We start from the raw sequence: 21,605 nt of genomic DNA on the forward strand, positions 1-21,605 counted from the left end.
ACACATGAAGTGCCGTTTGAAGGTATTTGAGCAGAGACTGGATCGTCAGCTGTGCTGGGGATTCTCTAGCTCCGGATTCCCTGCGCCATGCAGGAGATTGGCCTAGGTGGCCCAGGCCGACAAGGCCCCCTCAAACTCCCCCATTCTACACTCACTCCAGACAGCATCTATGCTTCCCCTTTGGTTACGAATATCTGAAGGCAGGTCTCCTGGTCTTCTTCTGTGTGCCTGATTGGTCTCTTTGTATTATGATACCTCTAGGAGGATGCTTTTTGAATTTTCGGTTCCAAGTCAACCTCAGTGCTAAACTGCTGTTTTTTCAAAATGTACCTTCTCATTTATTCTCTCTACAGAGGAATTTAGTTGTTTCTCAGGGAACCAGTCAAGGCACAGAGCAGAAATCCTGTTTTTTTTTTCTCTGTTACTTCAGTTTGCCAGAAACAGACCCATATTTTAAAAACAAATTCTCTTGCAAGAATCATTGTTGGTGAGGCAATCTCTTTTATTAAACCAACTCCTGTTGGTGAGAGCATACAAGCTTTTGAGTTTCCTTTTGATTTCAGTAAGACTGAAGGGCAACTAACTTTCTTTGGAAAGGAACAGTAGTGCATTTAAAAGTGTGAAACCCTGTCAAGTGCCCATTGCTCCATGCTGGCTGATGAACATTTCAGACTCACGTAAGGACAATGATAACACAAAACCAGAGGTTGCCGAACCGTGATTAATTTTTCTGACTATACCTCTGGTTTCAGGGTGGGATGCCCCCTCTCTCCTCCTCAGCTACCGAGGCCGCCTTCCAGTCAGCTACGTGCCACTCATGTCGCCAGATTGCGGGCTGGTTGTCAGCACATCATCAAGGTGGCTGCCACTGGCCAAGATCCCTGAGGGATCGTGTCCAGCACGGTCAGGCCTTTCCGACTTTGCCAGCCAGCTTCGTAAGGGCCTCGGCAGTTTAACCCCTTCCCCACTCTACTCACAGCTATGGTGGAGATGCCCACTTGCCATTCTCCTGGCCATGGTTGCCAAATATCCTGTAAAAGGATTGTGGTTGTTGTACGGAGAGGAGGATCCATGCCTCCCCTGGTGAGGGTCCTCTTTTGGCTGCCCCTGGGGGATGGTGGACTGCCTTCACAAGTCCACAAGGATGGGGCTTTTGGCCCCCTCCTTCCAACCCCCCTGCAAGAGCAGGGTGTTCCTCTCTCTCCCGGCCTCGAGGGTAGAATTGGAGACTGGATTCATGTTGATTAAGAAGCAATGTCTGCCAGGCACCTCTCCCCCCCCCCCCCCACGTGCGCGCAACGCACTCCACGTCTTCTGGGCCGAGAGGATCTTTTATTTATTATTTATTTATTTGATTTGTATCAGTGCCCTTCCAAAATGGCTCAGGGTGGTTTTGTCCCTCATGGGGCTGCCAAGGAGAGAGGCTGCATGCTTACACCACGGGGCTAAGCCTGCAGCTGTCTGAAGATGGGCAGCTGGGTCCCTTGCGGAATGCACTCTCATCTGCTCCCTGGAATGTTTTCTGTGCTTCCATGACTGCCATCCCAGTACTTGATCAGGGACAGCAGAAAAGGGGCACTAGACCGGTTCCTATGGCGACAGAGTTTCCCACGTAACCCTTCGGTTTCTGACCCATTGATACACCTCCCAGTTCATTTAGAGTAAATTCTCTGTGACCCATGGGCCAGCAGCACCATCCATTCAAAACAGTGCAAGTGGAGGGTGGGCAAAATAGATCCTCCCCAGGTGCATCAACCCCCCTAAACGGTTTATTGGGGGGCCCCCATTGGCCCGTTCGTTTGGGTACAAATAGCATTTGCATTTTGAAAGAGGCACACAGGTTTAATGTGGGCGGCAAAAACTTCATTTAAGATTGATAAACTTGCAGCCTCTCAGTTGGTGCTGCAGAGACAGGTGTTCCCTATCTCTGATTCCGCTGATACTGTAGCTGTGAGCAATGACCCTGTGCTACCATCCCTGGCTTGAAGAGCGGCTGCCCTTCCAGAACCATGCACCTGCCCACCTTAGTGATAGGCTGGTGGGAGATGCTCCCAGGTGTGTTTTGCGAAGGCTGTCCTTCCTGCCCGTGCCTCCCTGCTGCCACCAACCATCATCTGGAGGGGGGCTGTGGGGGCCACCGGCACACCATCTCTGTCTTTCACGGAGGATTCCCCTTTTACAAGTATGTATTTATTATACCATTCTTTATATTAATAATTGATAAACAATATGATTTATTTATTATTTATATTCCACTCTTCCTCCAAGGAGCCCAGAGGCTAGGTTTCATACATACCTACCTAAGTTTCTCCTCATAACAAACCTGTTAGGCTGAGAGAGAAGTGACTGGCCCAGAGTCACCCAGCAAGAACCAAGGCTGAATGGGGATTTGAACTCGGGTCTCCCCGTCTCTAGTCCAGCATTCTAACCACTACTCCACCTGGCTCCCCCACGGTGGGGATCCAGTAAATGTTCAGGGGTGGCTGGGCAGGGGTGGTGAGAGAGGAGCCTCTGCTTCTGCCCCCTGCCCATTGCTGTGCAAAGTGTGAGTGCAGCTCCATTTAGGAGCCATCCCCTCTCAGCTGCCCCTTTGCTGCCCAACTGGTTCACGTGAACTGGGCTTGGTCCAGTTTGATTGTGGACTGAACCACCCCTGCTTCAGTTCAACTTCATGATCAAACCTTCGAAACTTCCCGGTTTCAGGTAAACCGGTTCGGTGGCGAATGGTTCATGCAGACCCCTACCCTCCACTCCTGGAGGCGAATCTGTGCCTCCCCCCCCCGCCCCATCACTAGCTTCATCCAGTCTTCCTAAAGAAGGGGTGAAACTGAGAGGGCTGCTGCATTTCTCTGCAGAGTCACCACGGCAGTCCTTGAGCCTCAGTCCTGGATGCATCAGGCCGTTGCATCTCCTGGAGACCGCAAGGAACTTTGCTGACTCCTTGTGGGAAGCTGCTACCCCCGTGGGCCCAGCCCCTCCCAGCCCCTACAACTGCTGGGCTCTGGGTCTGGCTTCCTCCTCCATGGTACTCCAGACCGTCTCCATAGCGCTGTGCCCAGCATTCCTCCAGTGGCTGTTGCTGGTGTCTATCTTATGGTTCTTTTATCAGATTGTGAGCCGTTTGGGGGCAGGGAGCCATTTTATTTATTCACTTATTCATATCTACATAAACCACTTTAGTGAGCTTTAAAAATCAACAACAGGGTATAAATATTAGGTTGTCATCATCCCTGATGGAGCATGGTTGGGACAGCCTCAGCACAGGGAGCAATAGGCTGAGGCCATGAAGCGGTGATGGGTTTCTCTCGGGTCGCTCATGGTGTGAGCTTGATGAAACACTGAAGCTAGGATTGGAGGGGGGCATCTGTTACTGGCAATGCTTTCCTGCCAGCTCCCAGGAGCCCCGCCCGCCTGCCCGCCCCTTGTATTTGAGTCTCCAGGCTTGGAGATCTCACTCTTGATATGTTCAGGAGAATCACAGCATCATGAGCTCTCCATTTGTGGCACATGGGGACAGGTCACTTAGTTGACAGTGGGCCAGTCACGCCTAGATTTTGTTGGAGATGGAGTTCCAGTGCAACCACCTTTGGCACCAACTATCCTAATGACATTGGGAGTAGAGACAGTGAGTAAGCATCTCCCTAGCTGTTCTACCTGTCTCTGCTCTATGACCCCTGATATGACTCTTCAGGTATTTCCTGTTGAGAGTCAGGAATCCCTTCCTTTCCTCTTAGAGAGAAGATGGAAACATCTCTCTCTCCCCCTACCTATTCATTATGTAGTTCTTTAGATTAAGGATTAGGTCTTTCCTATCCAAAGGTGTACTTCTCCAATAGATCTACTTAGTATTTTATTCTAAAAGAATCTCCATGTGTCTTCTCTAAATAGCTGCAGCAACTAAACTCTGCAAACTGTTCTGTAGCTAGAATGGGTAGCTTCTTTAGTGCTCTGCTAATTAAACTGGGGGATAAAAATTACAACCCCCAACATATTTGGCTGCTAAGAAGCAAATTGGAAAGGGGAGCAGATGCATGCCCTCCCTATGTTGGGATACCCTAAGTAGACCCCAGAAGTTAACTAAAGCAGGTGAACTTCCAGCCAAGCCCACTCTGCACTCCAAGCCAATGTGCCAATTAACTCAGCAGGAAGAATGCAGATAAGGCTCGCAGAGGTAAATCCTGCCCCCCTCACAAAAGAGGTGGAGTCAGCAATAAAGACCTCGAGGTGCACCCATACAAAGTACAGATTGGACCCTCCATCCATGCAGATTTCCCCTTCTCATGTCTATGCAGTAGCTGCTGCCAGTCAGTGTACTGAGCTAGGTAGAACAATGGTCTGGCTTGGTCTAAGGCAGCGTCTTCTGTTCCTATCCAACCCTGAGCAGGAGCCTGTTCTTTGGTAGAAGGCATGGGCATCACAAGAGGGCAACAACACACGTTGGATTTCTTTTTTTTTTTAATGAATTTTTGAAGTGTTTAGATTCTTTGGTGTCTTCTTGACACACCTTCATTTCTTCTGTTCATTTTGACCCCATTGCTTTGCAGGTGAGGGTGGGGAATTAGCCACTGGGTACTACGTTTATATTTTTGGAATTTTTGAGGTGTTTATACTCTTTGGTGTGTAATGAATCCTCATAGGGATTCATTATGAGGAAAGGTTATTAGACACAAAAGAGCCTAAACACTTGCGGCGGGGGGCGGGATCCTAGAACATAAACTGAGTAGTATCCCACTGCCTTGCGGGTAGGAGTGGGTTGTAGTTGGCACATGGCAGTTGACAGTTGGCACTGTCGAAAAGAGTCAAAATGAATAGAAGAAATGAAGGTGTGTAATGAATCCTCATAGGGATTCATTGAGGGGAAGTTATTCTACACCAAGGAATCCAAACACTTGAAAAATAGTGACTACACATTTTGCTCCATATCTCCACTTTGCCAAGGGCTAGAGCTTAGCTTTTTTTAAAAATGAAAGCTGAGAATCTGGGGAAATTAATAGGAGGGATCTAAATCTCGATTCAATTCGAATCAGACCAGGCGCAATTCGATTTGTCCTCAAATCTAGCCAATGGACCACAGGGGTGATTTGTTTTGTCTCCAAATCACCCCAAATCAGCTAGATTCAGGTACAAATAGATTTCTACCCAAATCAGTTTGCACATACCTATTACACTGACCCCAAAACCTGAGGAAAAGAGTGTTCCTGTGAAGACAATCTTTTCTCTGGCATGGCTTTGCTCACTTGGCTTTTCCCCACCCCACTTGCATGTAGCCGAAAGGTCAGCTGTGCACCTGGAGGCTCCCTTTAGCCACCCTGACTAATAGCCATTGAGGGCCCTGTCCTCCATGAATGTGTCTAAACCCCTTTCAAAAGTCACTGACACCATCTTGTGGCAGTGAGTTCTACAGGTTGATTGCATATTGTGTGAAGGAGACTTTATGTGTATCCTGACTAGAGGTAGGGCTCCAGTGCCAAGTGGCAGAGGAATTTCCCCAACTAGGGAATTTCCCCAACTAGGGAACTTCAGCATGAGATTTGGGGGTGCAGGGAAGAAAGCAGGAAGGGGAGAACAAGTGATAGGGGTGACTCACCCCAGGTAGTCTGGAACTTTGATCTGCATCCCTGAGACAGAGATTGGATTCAAACCAAAACACAGCCAGTCCTTTACTACTGGCCACAGGATTCTGAGATCTTGGTTGCCCTTGGAGACCCACGAAGGTTCTGTGGGATGGTCATTCGCCACCATCTTCAAGAGCGCTAAGTTGGCTTGTTCAACTATTCTTAAAGATGAGTGGCTGTTTTGGCTGCTTTCAACCAAGGTAATGACTGGGATGGTGGGATGGCTCCCCTGTGATTGGTGTTGATAGATGTCCTTCCCTTGCCTGGGCTGTGAGATCCAGAGTCCAGCTGGGTGTGTTCACCCATCGCTTTGCTCTCCCCTCTTAACTCAATTTCATCTCCAGTATTCATACCATGCAGCTTCTCCTCAGAAAGAAGGGGGCCCTCAGAGGTTGCCTGCTCGGGTAATTGCCATTTGATTTAGGCAATTAAGGTTCTAGGCTGTGAGAAGCAGCAGCACCCAAGAACCACCTGAGGATTTGTGGGGAAATGAGCCCTCCAGCTGAAGCTGGCTTCAAAAGCTGCCCCTAAGCATCCCCCCTCCATGTGGTTTCCATGACCCTTGCCTAAGTTTGTCTTCTTTTCTCTTCCTCTAGATCCTATGCAGAAGATAGGTGAGTTGTACTTTTTTCCAAATCTTGTCTGTGGGAGTTGGCAATAGCTTTATTTCTGGATCCCAAACTGCCTCTGCCCTGGGACCCTTTCCTTGGGCATCCCAGGTCCACTATTATATAGGGGGATGCTGTGGCCATGCAGGGAATTCTGATAGTCTGCATAAGGAGTAGGCTTGTGCATTTCGATACAAAACGTTTTGTGCCCGAAAATGGTAATTTCGGAGATTTTGTAACCAAAACAAAATCAAGATTAAAAAACAGAGATTTTTGTTTCCAAATCGAAATGACTGTGTTTCGGACAGAATGCTTTGTTCTTTGGAAAAGCATTGCAATTCAAATTGACTTCTCTGATTCTCTCCACTCCAGCTGAGGCACTGAGTGATTAGCAGAAGATAAGATATGCAAAAACTGTTGAGCATGAATAGTTTAGTTAAGTGTTGTATTCAGTGTGATTTGTTGGAAAGTTAAAGGACATTGCGCTGTCTCTTGTCTCAGACAGTGGAGGACAGACTAGTAAGTCAGAGGGCTAGAGGGTCAAGACATTTGTCATCACTTCTCCACTGCTCTGATGCTATCCTTTTGAAATGTAGATTGCTAATCTCAGGGATTCAAACTTCCTTCCTCCTTCTCTCTCTCTCTCTCTTGCTACCTGCCCGCCTACCCTGCAACATGGCAAGTCTCTCTCCCTGCACCAAATGTGCAGAGAGGATGCAGAATCCATCTGCATCCAGTTAGATAGATACAGTGGTCCCTCGACTTACGAACTACTCGACATCCGAAGTTTTTGACTTACGAACGACAAAAATGACCGGAAGTCGTTGCCGGTTTAGATGCGGCTTTCTCGACTTACACATTTTTAGATGCGGTTTCCTCGACTTACGAATGTTTCCAGACCTCCGTGGTGCGCTTTTCGACTTATGAAAATTTCGACCTACGAACGTGCGTTCGGAACGGATTAACTTCGTAAATCAAGGGACCACTGTAGATTAGAGATCCTAAATCCTCACTTTCCTATCTAGAATGGAATTCCTTAATAAATGCCTTTTATATTGATTTGAAACTATGAATTGGCTCCAAGTTACTTTACTCTCAGCACATATGCATGCCTAACTAATCTACCGCTGTGTTGTGCCTCTGTGCACTCTGCTATATTGAGAAAGGGATTCTCTCACCACAGAGAATTTCCAACAGGTTATGGGAGCCCAGTATTGCTGCGTGTGCTGCAACTAGAGAGTTAGGTTTGTTCCAGGAGATCCATTGAGATCTAGCGTGGACACTTTGAATTGCTAATCTACAGCAACTGCCTTTTGGAGCCGGTGAGAATGGCCACTTACCTAGAGGGAAAAACTCAGGCTTACGATCCTGGATGCAGACAACTATTTGGAATGGAAGACTCGACTGAGGATTGCACTGAAAGCAGAAGGACTCCAAAATGTTATTGAGGAGACCCCCCGCCAGATGGATCCACAAATGCTGAGAAAACTCTCAAAGAGAAATGGTTGCGCCAAGATGCAAAAGCTGGAGCGATGATTACAGCTTCTGTGAGTAAAAATTACCTTTATTCTATTTGTGAACTTGGAACCTCAAAGGAAATACTAAGCAAGCTAGATTCCTTGCATATGAAAAAAGGGTGGGCATACACCTTTAATTTACAAAAGAAAATTTAGGATCTTCAGTATAAAGAGGGGGACTGTTTTTCTACTTTCGTGGGAATTTTGGAAGATTTCTTTTTTCAATTTAGAGAGGCAGGAGAACGATTTTCAGATAGTCAGAGGCTGGAAGCTCTGTTCCTGAGCATGCCTCCCAGCTATAGCAGTATAATCGGCCAACTGGAAACCCACACCAATCTAAGCTTTGAAAAGGCTGTGGAAACATTGTGTTCCGAAACAAGCACAAGGAGAATTTTGAACTCATGCTATGAGAGTGAATTGGCAAGTAACTTTGCTCTTAAAGCAACAATTGATCATTCTAGACGTAACCCGAGATGGGGAGGGAATGCTGCAAGAGGAAACCACATGGGGGCCCCATATTTACATACAAAGAGATCTGACCAAAGAAACTCAGCCCAGAGAGAGAGGTCACATGACCGCCAGCAGGTCAACTGGGACTAATGCCTTTAGATGTTTTCTATGTAACGAATTTGGCCACAGGGTGGCGAACTGTCCCAAGAATCAGACAAAGGCTTTTGATCAAACAAAGGGTTCTAATCAGACAAGAAGGACTGATTCTACTGAAAGAAATGTGGATCATTTTAATACAGAAAGATATTCCAACAGGAACAGAAATTATAATGTTAATCTAATACAAGGTGATGAAAAGTTCATTTTAGATTCTGGGTCATCTGTGCATATCTCTAAACATCTAAGTTTCTATACTGAACTGTTTGATATTCCTGAAGAGACTGTTTTTTGGGGCAATAATACTACAATTAAAGCCAAGAAGAAAGGCGAAGGAATTTTGTATTGCAAATTGCTGGATGGATCTGTTAAACCATTTTTTCTTAAGGATGTTTTGTATATCCCTGACTTCTCAAGCTCCTTGATTTCATTTTCCAAGCTAGAGAAACAAGGCTGTGAACTGTATATTAAAAATGGACAATGTGTTGTTACCCAGAATGGAGAAGTTTGCCTTGTAGGCTCTAATTTGAAAGGTCTTTATTGTGTGGAATCTACAGACAGAGAAAGACCAGCCCATTCTAAACCTAACGAAGTGAACCTTGCCAAGTCATGCCTACATGAGAACTGCTCGTGACTATGGCATAGACAGCTAGGACACAGGAGTTTTGAATCAATCCAGAACATGAAGGAACAGGGATTAGCTAATGGGATTGATTTTGTACCATGTGACATTGTAACTAACTGTGTTTCTTGTCTTGAGTTCAAAGCAGCTGACAAGCCATATCCAAAGCAAAGTGAAAGGAAAACTGAAAAACCTCTGGAATTGATCCACAGCGACATATCTGGACCACTACCAGCAACCATAGGTAATCAAAAGTATTTTCTAACAATAACAGATGATTTCTCACGATACACGTGTGTTTTTCTACTGAAGGAAAAAACAGAGATGCTGGAGAAATTAAAAGAATATGTGCTGATGGCAAGCAACAAATTTGGCTGGAAGCCAAAGATCCTACGCACAGACAATGGAGGAGAATATATGTCCAACGCCACACAGCAGTTCCTGAGAGAACATGAAATCGTGCATCAAACTACAGTACCTTACTGCCCGTCCCAAAATGGAATCGCAGAAAGAAAGAACAGAACTCTACTGGACATGGTATGATGCATGCTTGCTGATGCACACCTCCCACAGAAATTCTGGGGAGAAGGCATCATGACATACAAAACAGAATGCACACAAAGCCTGTAGGAACAACACCTTATGAACTTTGGCATGGTCATAAGCCGTCAATGATGCACCTGCGTGTCTATGGAAGCACGGCTTACTCATACATCCCAAAGGAAAAAAGGACTAAGTTAGGGGCTAGGGCCACAAAAGGGATTTTTGTAGGCTACGCAGCACAATCCAAAGCCTACAGAATTCTGGATCCTGACACCAACAGGATAACCATAAGCAGAGCGGTGTGTTTTGAAGAGAATGAAAGAGCTACACCTTCAGAGGGGGCCTATACCGAAGCAAGCAACCAGACCAAGCACCCTGATGACTGGATTATGCTTCCTGATCTCAGAGGAATTGAGGAGGGGGAGACAGCAGATCCAGAACCAACCACACTCGACACAGAGACCCCCAGCGATCCACCAGACGCACCCAAGGTAATGGAAGAGACCACAGAGGGTGAGGTGAGGCGATCAATGCGCTCAAACAGAGGTGTTCCAGCTCCGAGGCTGTCCTACCTCGCAAGAACGGCGGAACAACCAGAACCTTCATCATGGGAGGAAATATCCCAGCTACCACAACCAGAAGATTATGATGAAACCTTTGCACCAGTGGTTAAGCATACCACAGTAAAGACTCTGTTATGTATTGCTGCTAGCAAAGGAATGTATGTTGAACACCTAGACGTGAAAACTGCATTCTTGCATGGTGAACTAAATGAGGACATTTACATGCAACAACCATGGAATATAAAACTGAATGATATGCTGCTTCAAGCAAACTTCAAAAGAAGCAACGCGGATCCCTGTCTATACACGAGATGCATAGATGGCAAGTGGACTTACATTTTGGCGTATGTTGATGATTTGATTCTTCCCTATGAAAATCCAGATGACAGCAAGGAAATAATGCATCATCTGAACAGAGAAGTGGAAGTCAAGCAACTTGGCAACATTGCACACTACTTGGGCATTCAAGTACAAAGAGAGAAAGATGGAAGTTTCCTAATCAACCAAGAATAGAAAATTAAAGATTTGATAAACTTGCTGAGACTGGAAAATGCAAATCCTACACCAACTCCAATGGAAGTGAACTACATAAAGCAAGAAGATCAAACTGAGCCACTATCTGACAACCATAGATATCGTGAAGCATTGGGTAAGCTTTTATACATTAGTACACTCACTAGGCCAGATGTTAGCACAGCAGTTGGCTTACTTTGTAGAAAGACTGCATCACCAACAGTCAAGGACCAGAATGCAATTAAAAGACTTGTTAGGTACCTAAAGGGTACTGCACACTTTAAGCTCAAGCTGCCAGCTAACAGTCAACCAAAACTAGAAGCATATGTAGATGCAGACTGGGGTGGAGATATAACAGACAGGAAATCCACCCGTGGTTACATAATTTTATATGGAGATGGAGCGATAAGCTGGTCAAGCAGAAAACAAGACATAGTAGCATCATCAACCACTGAAGCGGAATATGTATCCGCTGCACAGGGCAGTCACGAGATACAATGGCTGTGTCAACTACTGAAGGACCTAGGTACAGATGTACCACAGCCCATACCGATGTATGACGACAACCAAAGCTGCATTCAACTCTCCAAACAAGAAGATGTAAAGAGGAGTACCAAACATATTGATATGAAGTACCATATAGTGAGAAGTCTGCAGAAAGATGGACTAATCAAGCTGATCTACTGCCTGACAAATGAAATGCTTGCAGACATACTCACTAAGCCACTACCAAGACCCTGCTTTGAAAAGCTGAGAGAGAAAATGAATCTTGTGAGCTGAGTCACGAGACATCGAGAGGGGATGTTGGAAAGTTAAAGGACTTTACACTGTCTCTTGTCTCAGACAGTGGAGGACAGACTAGTAAGTCAGAGGGCTAGAGGGTCAAGACATTTGTCATCACTTCTCCACTGCTCTGATGCTATCCCTTTGAAATGTAGATTGCTAATCTTAGGGATTCAAACTTCCTTCCTCCTTCTCTCTCTCTCTCTCTCTTGCTACCTGCCCGCCTACCTTGCAACATGGCAAGTCTCTCCCCCTGCACCAAATGTGCAGAGAGGATGCAGAATCCATCTGCATCCAGTTAGCTAGATAGATTAGAGATCCTAAATCCTCACTTTCCTATCTAGAATGGAGTTCCTTAATAAATGCCTTTTATATTGATTTGAATCTATGAATTGGCTCCAAGTTACTTTACTATCAGCACATACGCATGCCTAACTAATCTACCGCTGTGTTGTGCCTCTGTGCACTCTGCTATATTGAGAAAGGGATTCTCTTACCACAGAGAATTTCCAACATGATTGAAATGCAAACGGACCTTGCAAAGGGATTTGGAAGACAGCACTTTGAGACAGAAATACCCAAATATCTTTGGGAGCTCAATGCAATTCCAAAGCTCTTGCAAAAAGCCGTGGTATAAATTGTGTGGAGAAGCTTTTTGAGAAACTGGTTAGGAAAGTTCTGAAATTAAACAGGTTTTTCTTTCCAAAGGTTTAGAAAGAATCTCTTGACTTGTTCAGGGCTCTTTTGAAGAGCTATTTGTTTTTTCTTCTGATTTTTATGAGTTATAGTGGTGTCTAAGTTTTGTTGCCCAAGTTGAGCAGTCTAATGTAATTTAGGCCACAATGTAATTTGGTGGGACATGATGTCTAAGCCAGGGGTTCACAACTTTTGCCATTGCAGGGACAGGTCATCCACATGGGACTACAAGAGACAAAAGGAGGGGGGTGGGGAACACACCTGTCAATCTATTGACATCCCCAGGAATCTTAGTTGCTTCTCTCTTTCTTGTAACCGTGATCCATGGTTTTGCACTTTCTTAAATGCAGTGATGATAAATCTCAACAATTCTGAACAGTAGGCTGATTTGTTTGGGCTACGGCTCACTCCAGTTCAGTTAAATGAACATTTGAAGCTGTTCCATAGTACCAAGGCAGTTTTATTTAATTTTTTTACATTTTATATCCCGCTTTTCTTCCAAGGAGCCCAGAGCAGTGTACTACATACTTAGGTTTCTCCTCACAATAACCCTGTGAAGTAGATTAGGCTGAGAGAAGTGAGTGGCCCAGAGTCACCCAGCGAGTATCATGGCTGAATGGGGATTTGAACTCGGGTCTCCCCGGTCCAGCACTCTAACTACTACACCACGTTGGCTCATTGGTCATTCTCTTCACTCTTTCAACTTGTTTATGTGGGGCTTCAGGGGCAAAACATTGGGTTAGGTGGCAGTGCCCCAAGGGTGGTGCACCCTGATTACAAATAGGGCAAAGGGCTGGTTTCTTAGGAATTTTTGAGGTTTATGTATCTTTTCCCCCATAGGGAATAATGGAGGTTTCAGCAGCCCCATAACTCCACCTGGGGGGCACTGGGATGGCCCAAAGCGAGTGGTGGTGTAGTGCATAGAGGGTGCCAACCAACCCCCTGGATTGCTAACCCATTGGGGTACTGGGCTTTGTTATTTCTGAGGTGTTGAGTTTAGATTCTCTGGTAGCAAATGAGATTTTTAATGAAAAACCATGAATCCACTCTCATATGCTACCAGAGAATCTACTCTCAGAACACCTCTAGAACAAAACCCTGTACTTCATGGGTTGGCAACCCATGTGGGTGGTTGGCACCCTATGTGCACTACACCGCCAATTGCTCTGGGCAATTGCTCCTCAAGTAGAGTTATGGGACTGCAGAAATCTCCATTATACCCTACAAGGAAAATCTGAAAGACACATAATTTCATTAATTCTTTAAAAATCAGCCCTTTGCCAAATTCCTCTGAAAAAATTGTGGTAGCTTCCTTGCACCAACTGGGTACTACCACCAACCACACTCCTTTCCCCCCACCCCGCGTAAAGCTATGCTTTTCCTGAAACCTCCATCATACCCTATGGGGAAAATCTGAAAGACACGCAAACTTCAAAAATGAACCAAAAATCAGCAGTTTGCCCAATTCCTTTGAAATTTTTGTGTTAGCTTCCATTCATTGGGCACTATAACCCCCACCCACTCTTTTGACCACATGACCCATTTTTAAATCTGAATTAATTCGGATTCAGATTCAGATTAATTTGAACACAAAACAAAACTGGGCTGATTTGGAAGGCTTAATTTTGGACAAAATACAAAATGGGGTTGATTCAAATTTGGTACAAATCAAAACACAAAAAATACAAAACACACAACCCTAATAAGGAGCCTTCAGCCAACCAGGACGTAACCCTGACCACATGAGGGCATCGTTCATTAGGAAATTCCTAGAGGTTACTAAACTTCCAGCACAGTCTGCAAATAGAGTTCTTCGTGCCAAAACGTAGGTTCCGTAATGTGCCCCACCTTGAAATGTCTTGGGCCAAACATGGTCAATCTCTAGGCCATCCTCCCTGACCCCACCTAATATTACAGGCAGAAGACCATATGAACAGTTTCTGCAGAATAGATCATTTGGATGCTGAGGCGTAGACATCGCAGCCATAATCTACAACCGATCTGATAAACCATCAAGTTTGTTTATCTATGTGCTACCTGAAATACTCCTTTCCAATCTCACTTTACACCTGTTTATTGCATATAAAACGTGTGAGGCCCATTTTAGCCCAGTATCAAAAATAACTCCCAGGAACTCAAACTCCAAAGCCCTTTGGTACCATACAGTACTATACAGAAGTACCATACAGAAGCCAAGAAACGTTGCCCATTGATCACTTTCTTACCATACCCAAAGAGAACCAAAAGCCCCAAGAGGTACCCCATGTCCCCAGCTTGCATAATGTCTCATTTAATTTGCTCTCTGCCCAGTCAAGATTCCTACCATGCACCCCCTCAACCCAGAATTTGTGCCACAGATTTCCAGGAAACACCAGGAAAATGTTTCCCTGGAGGGAATCTCATCCAGATTGGAGTGTGCCAGTCCAAATATTAGCTGCATTTATCCCGACATCTCTGCGGGCTATCAGGGCCCAGTACAGACATGACTCTGTTCCCCCCCCCCGAATCAAGGCTGTGCGTTCTGGCTTAGCCCAAAGTATATCCAGCTTTCAAAAATCCTCTAGTTTCAGCAGCTTTGGGGGGGAAAACAAAACTCCAAGGCTTCTGTTGTGCCCCACTGCTTTTCCTTTGATGTGTGTAGTGGCCATTGCCAGTAATTAGGAGTTTTTCAAAACTCAGTGAAGGGGAGTTTGACAGTTGTGTTGGGTATGGTCTGCTCTGAGTGATTTGCAATTGCAAGTGCTGGTGTGTGTGTGTGTGTGTGTGTGGCAGGGGCATTGAAGCAGATTGGTGAAATTCTGTGGAGGGAGTCCAGAAGGGGAGGGAGAAATTCCTGAGTTAAATGCAAGCACAAGCTGCGAAATGTGGGTCTTAACGTAGGCTTTAGATATGCAGAGTGGAGGCTACAGCTTGATGTAACCTGAGACCTTTTTGAAACTTCCCTTATTCTGATGGTCTGGGATGTGTGGGGGGTGGGTTCTGAGGTGATGAAGGCATTCAATCACAAAGGCAAGTTCATTATAAAAATCAGCAAAGTTTTGGGTCAGATTCAGCAGGCTTAGGTTAAGCGTTTTGCTGTTTGATCCACCTGCTTGGCAACACTCATCATCCAGATCTTCCATTCTTAGCTGTCAAACTAACTAACTAACAACAACAACAACAACAACAAAAGCTCTCTTGCTCTCCTCCTCTCTGATGTGATTTGTGATTGGTTGGAGGAAAAACTCGGAGTAAGCCAGTGGGAACGCACTGGAGAAAGATCTACCAGGGATTGCGGAGAAGAGCCAACCCTATGTGAACTGTCCCTTTAATCCCCTGAATTAAATGTCTTGCGAATCTGCTGCGAAGCGGATTCGCTCTTCAGATACGCGACATGAAGGCATGTGTGAATAACTCCCTGCTGTGGCAAAGGGGTGCCTTCCTGTGGCCATTTATTGCACTGCAGATAGCTGAGGCTTTGGTGTACCTACTGTACTAATGACAAAGGGTTCTATATTTTCCTGGGGTGGCAAAAGAGTGCCCTCCTGTGGCCACATTTCACTTTGCAGGAAGATGTATCATTGCAGGAAGCATCAGAAAGCCACCGCAAAGGATGATGGAGGTGGGCATGTTAGAAGAGGGGGCCGGGGGCACACAGCACTCCCTAGCATCCCTGAAAGATCCCTCAGTTTCCTGTGATTTACTAACAGGAATGTTTCTGTTCCTCTCTACAGCATTCCAGCTGAGGAACAAGGTACTGATACCAGTGGAGGCCCCGAGATCCTGGGTAGCAAGGAAAAGACCTTCTTTGCCCGATACCTTTGGGCTGTGTGTGGGCGAGTGGAGGTCCCCCTCTGAAGGGTTCTGGGTCTCTCATGACCAGGGTGGGCTTGGCTTCAGTTCGTCAGAATTGGCTCCATTCTGACATTCCACGTTTGTATTACTTTTCAGCTGAACATCGGGCGCCTTGTTCACCAGGGGAAGGTAAGACTATCTTGTGGGTCTCTTCTCCACCCCACCCCACCCGCCGCCATTGCCCGCTGTTGACTTCCAAGTTTTGCATCAGTGCACTGAGCACTTCATTCTAATATTCTGCTTTGGTTTTTCCCCCACCAGTGCACATCTGCCTCTCACCAGGCGAAGGTAAAGAATCCCTGCCCCCCTCCACCCGATCGGTGTTCACCCAGGGAAGCTGGCGATGCCCTTTCCCAGTCGGAAGTGTGCTGGATAGCTCCCCGAAACAGCCCTGGGTGGAAACATTCTCCTCTTCCCCCCGCAAGAGGTTGTCCTGGGCCCTCTAGTCCCCAGGGTTGGCCTGGCCGCTAACATCTGGAACCCCCTCCCTTTGAACCCTCTCATTTCACATTGCTTGTTCATCACTTGTACGTGGTGCAGGGCACGTTTAATTTTGACATGCTGTTTTTCTTTTCTTTTTTCAACAGTTCGCTTCCCCTTCTGTCTTGGAGGTAAAAAAGATCCTGTTGCTTCCTGCCCCTCCCCACACACCCCACTATTTAAGATCTGGAGGGGGCCCTTTTGCAAAAGGAGGCATTTGTCTACATGACTGAAGGGACATGCAAGGCAAACGTCTCTCTCTTTTGAGTCCAGTTTATGTTGAGGCCCACAGAGTCCAGAATGCCCAATTCTGCCCATTTTGCCCTGGAGGACTTCAGCCCCTCCTCTTCCTTGGAAACCTGATGGGGTCCCTCTGCCATAAAACACACAGGCAAACAGTCCCTCCGTGTGGGGCCAAGCCCTCAGAGCGCCTTCTGGTCGCTGCCTTCTTGGCTGCGTATTAATAGGCTCCTGTGGCTTCAGACTTTTGATCATGGTTCCTCTCTCCCCCCACTCCTGGTCTCCAATGCAGCTGAGATGATGGGGAGCATGACCAGCCTCAGTGGGTCTTATTCAGACTCTTTAGGTAATGTAAAAATAATAGACATTTTTGTTTCATTCTCTCTCTTTTTTGACATTAGTATTTTTTAAAAAAGATATTATTAATTTATTGAAACGGCCATTCCATAGGTGTCTCTCCTTCCCTCTCCACAGTTACCCCCACACACACATACACAAAGCTTGCCATGATGTCAACAGCCCCCTCCCCCACCTGTGCCCCCTGTGGGTGCTCAGCTCCACAGGTGGTGAGGGTCTCTTGTGGGAAGTTGAGTGAGCTTGCTTAATAATGGCTAGTGTGAGCTATTTGGGGTGCTCCAGGCCTGGACGGTCTTTTGGGAGTTGATCCCGGCTTTTGATGTCCACTCCAGTGGATGGGTGGGTGGTGGATGCTGCCCTCTGGCCCTCCCGCTGGGGAGAGCGGCCCGGATGGTGAGCCCCCCTCTGCCCTTTGTAAGCCCTCTCACCCAGCACATGGAGGATGGCCAATGCTGTCCACATCGCTCTATCAGGGAAATGAGGAAGCGCGCGCACACACACACACACACAAACAGAGCAACTTACTGCCTTTGTCTTTCCCCCCATCGAGAATTCCAGATCTGCCAAGATCTCCATTGCTTTTCGGAGGAGGAGCAGGAGGAGGAGCAGGAGCAGCAGCTGCATCACCAAAGCCATACTGGTATGACTTGAATGAAAGGGGTCCGCTCTGGGTGCAAAGTGAAGAATCAGGCTGCCCACTCCCTTGCACCTTGGCTGGCCTCAGAGTCAAAGGGAAGGTGGCTTACAGCACCCCAGTCTGAGCTGACCCTTCCTTCTCCCCCTCCCGGCCCACATGCAGGTGACTATCCCGCCCGCCCCCCGCTCGCAACCCCCCCCCAACCTTCTCTATTCAAATACTAATCTGATCTCTTCTTCCAGCAGACAGCAATGGGGAGGTTCAACCTATCGGCCAGGCATGGGACCTCCTGGACACCAAACGCCGGAGAATAGAGGTGAGGCACTCCTTGGGCAAGCCAGGGAGTGACCCCTTCTTGCTGGTGGGGGTGGGAAGCCCTCGCCTTCCATCTTGGGGTCAAGGGGAGAACTGCCTTGACGGGGCCTGCCAGTCCTCGGTGAGGGTCTCCCTCCAAGCAAGCCAGTGTGAGGTTCAGGACGGGCAGGACATGAGAGCGATGGGTGCATCCTGCTGGGGTCAGACTCCAAGGCAGGGATTGGGGAAGAGGAGGAGGAGGAGGAGCTCAGCCAGGCAGGGTGCTCACACTGGAGGGGAGCTGCTTGGATTGAGAAGCAAGGTGTGGGGCCGGGCCTTTTTCTGCCTGCCTTCAGCTTCCATGTGAGACAGGGCAGTGAGAGAATGGGGTAGGTGTGTAGGGAGAGAGATGCAACCCTGCCCCCCCCCCCAGATGGGAACAGCAGAGAGTATGTTTGTACCTGTCAGAGTGAACGAGTGGGTCATATTGAAAAGGAGGGGTGCCTAGAGGGAGCAAGGGATCTGCGACTAAAAGAAAACTCCTCTTCAGCGAGCCAGCGTGGTGTAGTGGTTAGAGTGCTGGACTAGGACCGGGGAGACCCGAGTTCAAATCCCCATTCAGCCATGAGACTTGCTGGGTGACTCTGGGCCAGTCACTTCTTTCTCAGCCTAACCTACTTCACAGGGTTGTTGTGAGGAGAACATTAAGTATGTAGTACACCACTCTGGGCTCCTTGGAGGAAGAGCAGGATATACATGTAAAAAATAAATAAATAAATAAAAGAGTGAGTCTGCCTTTTACCGCCTGCTTTGCATGCCCAAAGGCCCTGGTTCACCCTGTGGCATCGGAGAACTGCTGCCAGTCGGGGGGTGAGGGTGAGGGAATCTGCTAGCTGGGTCGCTCAGGGTCTGGCTTGGCAGAAGGCAGCTCCAGGTTCATCTCCCTCCTTGGCTTTCTTTTTGTAGGAGCTCAGGATGGAGCTGAGAAGGGCGACGGAAGCCATCCTGACTGCTGAGCCAGGTAAGGAGCAGGGCTCTGTCTCTAGAGTGCCCTCCACTGCCCTCTGGTGTGGGTGCCACTCCCACCACCACCCCATCTGCCTGTAGGGCGTTTGGAGCCCTGCCTTTGCCTTCCCCCACCCTAGAGAAGCTGGAACTGCAGCTCCAATGCAGGGTTTGAATGGTGGCTGGAATGTGCAGCAAGTCTGGGGCAGAGAGATGCTGTGGAGGGTCTCATTCTGTTAATGCTTAGACGTCTCTCCTTCCTTCTCCACAGTTGCACGCCCCCCCCACACACACACACAAGCTTGCCATCACGTTAGCAGTCCCCTGTGCTCTCTGCTGCCCCAGGATCTGTGCATTGGTGCTCAGCTCCACAGATGGGCCTGTCCAGATGGAGGGCTCTTTTGTGGGAGGGGGAGTGAGCTTGCTCAGGATTTGCCTGCGTGAGCTATTTGCCAGGCTTCAAGAGGCACTTTGCGCACACCCCAGCAGCGTAAGGAGTGGTAGGCTTCTGCTTCCTTGAGAGTTAGAGCTGCCATCGTCTTTCCCCCCATCCAGTATCCCAGTCCCGCCAGCTGGAGGATAGACACTGCCATGGGGAGGAAGAGGAGGTGGAGGAGAAAGTAGAAGAAGATGCAGAGTGGCAGGACGGGGACCATCAGAACCACTATGGTATGATTTGAAAGGGGTCTGATCTAGGTGGAAGAGCAGGGGGGATTTGAATCGGAAAGCCAGTCTGATGAGAACAGAGCCCACAGATGAGATTGGAAAGGCTTATTCCGAGAAGTTCCACACTTGGACAGAATGCCTGTGCCCTGTACTAGCTCCATGGCGGTGGGAGGAAGGACTGGAGGAGGGAGGGGGAGAGAGCACTGTGAAGGGAGAGTCCTAAGAGGATCAGTCCACCAATCACAGAAGAGTTCGAGCAGGAATGCAAGAATGGGAGGGAACCAGGGGCATGCCTGTACGCTCTACTTCGTGGCCAGCAGAGGCATAGTGGCGATGCCGATGGAGTCAAATCTTCCTTGCACCTTGGCTGGCCTTGAGTCAAAGGGAAGGTGCCTCACAGCACTTAAGTCTTCGGGCTCCCACCTCTCCACCTTGCAGCTCTGCTCCAGGCAGGGTGGGGAGTGCGGGGGGAGGGGGTCCGCTCCATCCTGCCCTCCTCATCAGCCCCAGTGTGTTTATTTCTCAACACTCAGACCCTGCCCTGTCTCCCTGCCTCTGACCCCTCTTTCTTTCTTTCCTTCCGTCCGTCCCTCCCTCCCTCCAGCTGCTGCCAATGCCTTCGGAAGCCCAAAGGCCCTTATGCCACTCCAGGATGTGGACAAGCTCTCCTGGTCCGCTGGACCACTGCCTCTGGGAGGCGCCATATTGTCCATGGCACTGGGCCCGGCCATGTTCCATACACTCTGGGTGGCAGACCCTGGAGTCAGTAAGTCTTCCCTCTTTCCCAAGCGGGCGCCCCTTGGGCAAAAAGACCTTCAGTGTGAGGGCCATTTCCTATTACTGGGTGGACCTCCACACAGGGCTGCACTTTTCTCAGTAGTGGGAGGGCCCTTCAGGAGAGACGGAGGAGCCCTCTCCTAAGAGCTCCTGGAGGGATGCCCGGGGACCCCGTTGGAATGTAATAGGCTTCCTCCAAACATGGCGGTCTGGGCAAATGGTCCCTCCTGGTCATGCCCCAGCCTACCCTGCTGGTAGCAGCCCTCTTTGCTCCCAGCTGGGCTCGTCCAGAGGATGAACACTTGTCCCTCGTGTTCAGCCGGACAGTTGGCTTTTTCTGTTGAAGGTATGCTGGATACATCCCTGTAACAGGCCTGAGCAAAGGCTCTATTTCTGAGGAAGGGCGGGGGCAGGGCTGCACAACTTAGGCCCTTTGGCTGGTTTTGGACTACAGATCCCATCATCCCTAGCCACAGCTGCCAATATGGACGGTGGGAGTTGTAGTCCAGCATCTGCACGAGGGTCAAAGTTGTGCAGCCCTGGGTTAGGGCGATTGGATGCCAAGTGGGATAAGCAAGGAGCCTGGAGCCTTAACAGTTGGGCCCAAGGGAGGGATTTTGGTCGATCCTGCTTTTCTCACCCCTCACCTGGGATCCCTCCAGGGTGCTTTTCAGATTGCAAGCTTTACACTGGTAAAAAGTGGTGTAACCTGTGTCGTCTTGCTGGATCGGGTTGAAACCATGAATAAAGGGTGGTTTCAATGGTTCGTGGTAGGGCTGTGGTAGGCCACAGCCGTATGGCTGTCCGTTGCAATGTGTTTTCCAGGCAGGGGCTATTCAAATTCCCCTTAAAATGTATTCTCCGCTCTTTCCTCCTGTTCTATTTTAGGCCAATGGGGTCTCAGAGGGAGCGAGAGCTCATCCCCCTTGCCAATGACGTGACGAGGTGTGTGTGTGTGTGTGTGTGTGTGTTTTAAACAATTCTTGACACAACTGCCAACAGAGGGAGCAACATTCCACTTTTCTAGCTTGCGCAAACTTGGGCAGTGCCCAGAGCCCAGCACACATCAAAGCATGGGGCGGGGGAGGGCACCAAGGGTGCTTCTAGGAGCAGAGTGTGTGCATATCACCAAGAACCTCCCTGCCAAGAGATCCATGTGTGCAGAGCTCACGACTTACTGGGGCCAGTTTCAGTCCCTCAGCTCTCCACACAGCAGGCAGCATCTCCATGATAAGGCTGAGAGAGACTC

The 21,605-nt window shown here is 48.1% G+C and overlaps 1 protein-coding gene across 1 annotated transcript in view; it reads left to right on the forward strand.

Moving 5' to 3' along the window:
- LOC128343708 (uncharacterized) overlaps positions 1-21,297 on the forward strand; it is a 24,991-nt gene extending 3,694 nt beyond the window's left edge. The window contains exons 3-13 of the mRNA XM_053293145.1: positions 6,212-6,229; positions 15,997-16,029; positions 16,162-16,188; positions 16,488-16,511; positions 16,913-16,966; positions 17,528-17,617; positions 17,857-17,930; positions 18,875-18,929; positions 19,469-19,582; positions 20,184-20,345; positions 21,245-21,297. Of these exons, the coding sequence (XP_053149120.1) occupies positions 6,212-6,229; positions 15,997-16,029; positions 16,162-16,188; positions 16,488-16,511; positions 16,913-16,966; positions 17,528-17,617; positions 17,857-17,930; positions 18,875-18,929; positions 19,469-19,582; positions 20,184-20,345; positions 21,245-21,297 (704 nt within the window). The remainder of the gene's footprint in view (positions 1-6,211; positions 6,230-15,996; positions 16,030-16,161; positions 16,189-16,487; positions 16,512-16,912; positions 16,967-17,527; positions 17,618-17,856; positions 17,931-18,874; positions 18,930-19,468; positions 19,583-20,183; positions 20,346-21,244) is intronic.
- The last annotated feature ends 308 nt before the right edge of the window (positions 21,298-21,605 follow it).

This window comes from Hemicordylus capensis, chromosome 2, assembly GCF_027244095.1.
Source record: "Hemicordylus capensis ecotype Gifberg chromosome 2, rHemCap1.1.pri, whole genome shotgun sequence".
NCBI classification, from domain to species: Eukaryota; Metazoa; Chordata; class Lepidosauria; order Squamata; family Cordylidae; genus Hemicordylus; species Hemicordylus capensis.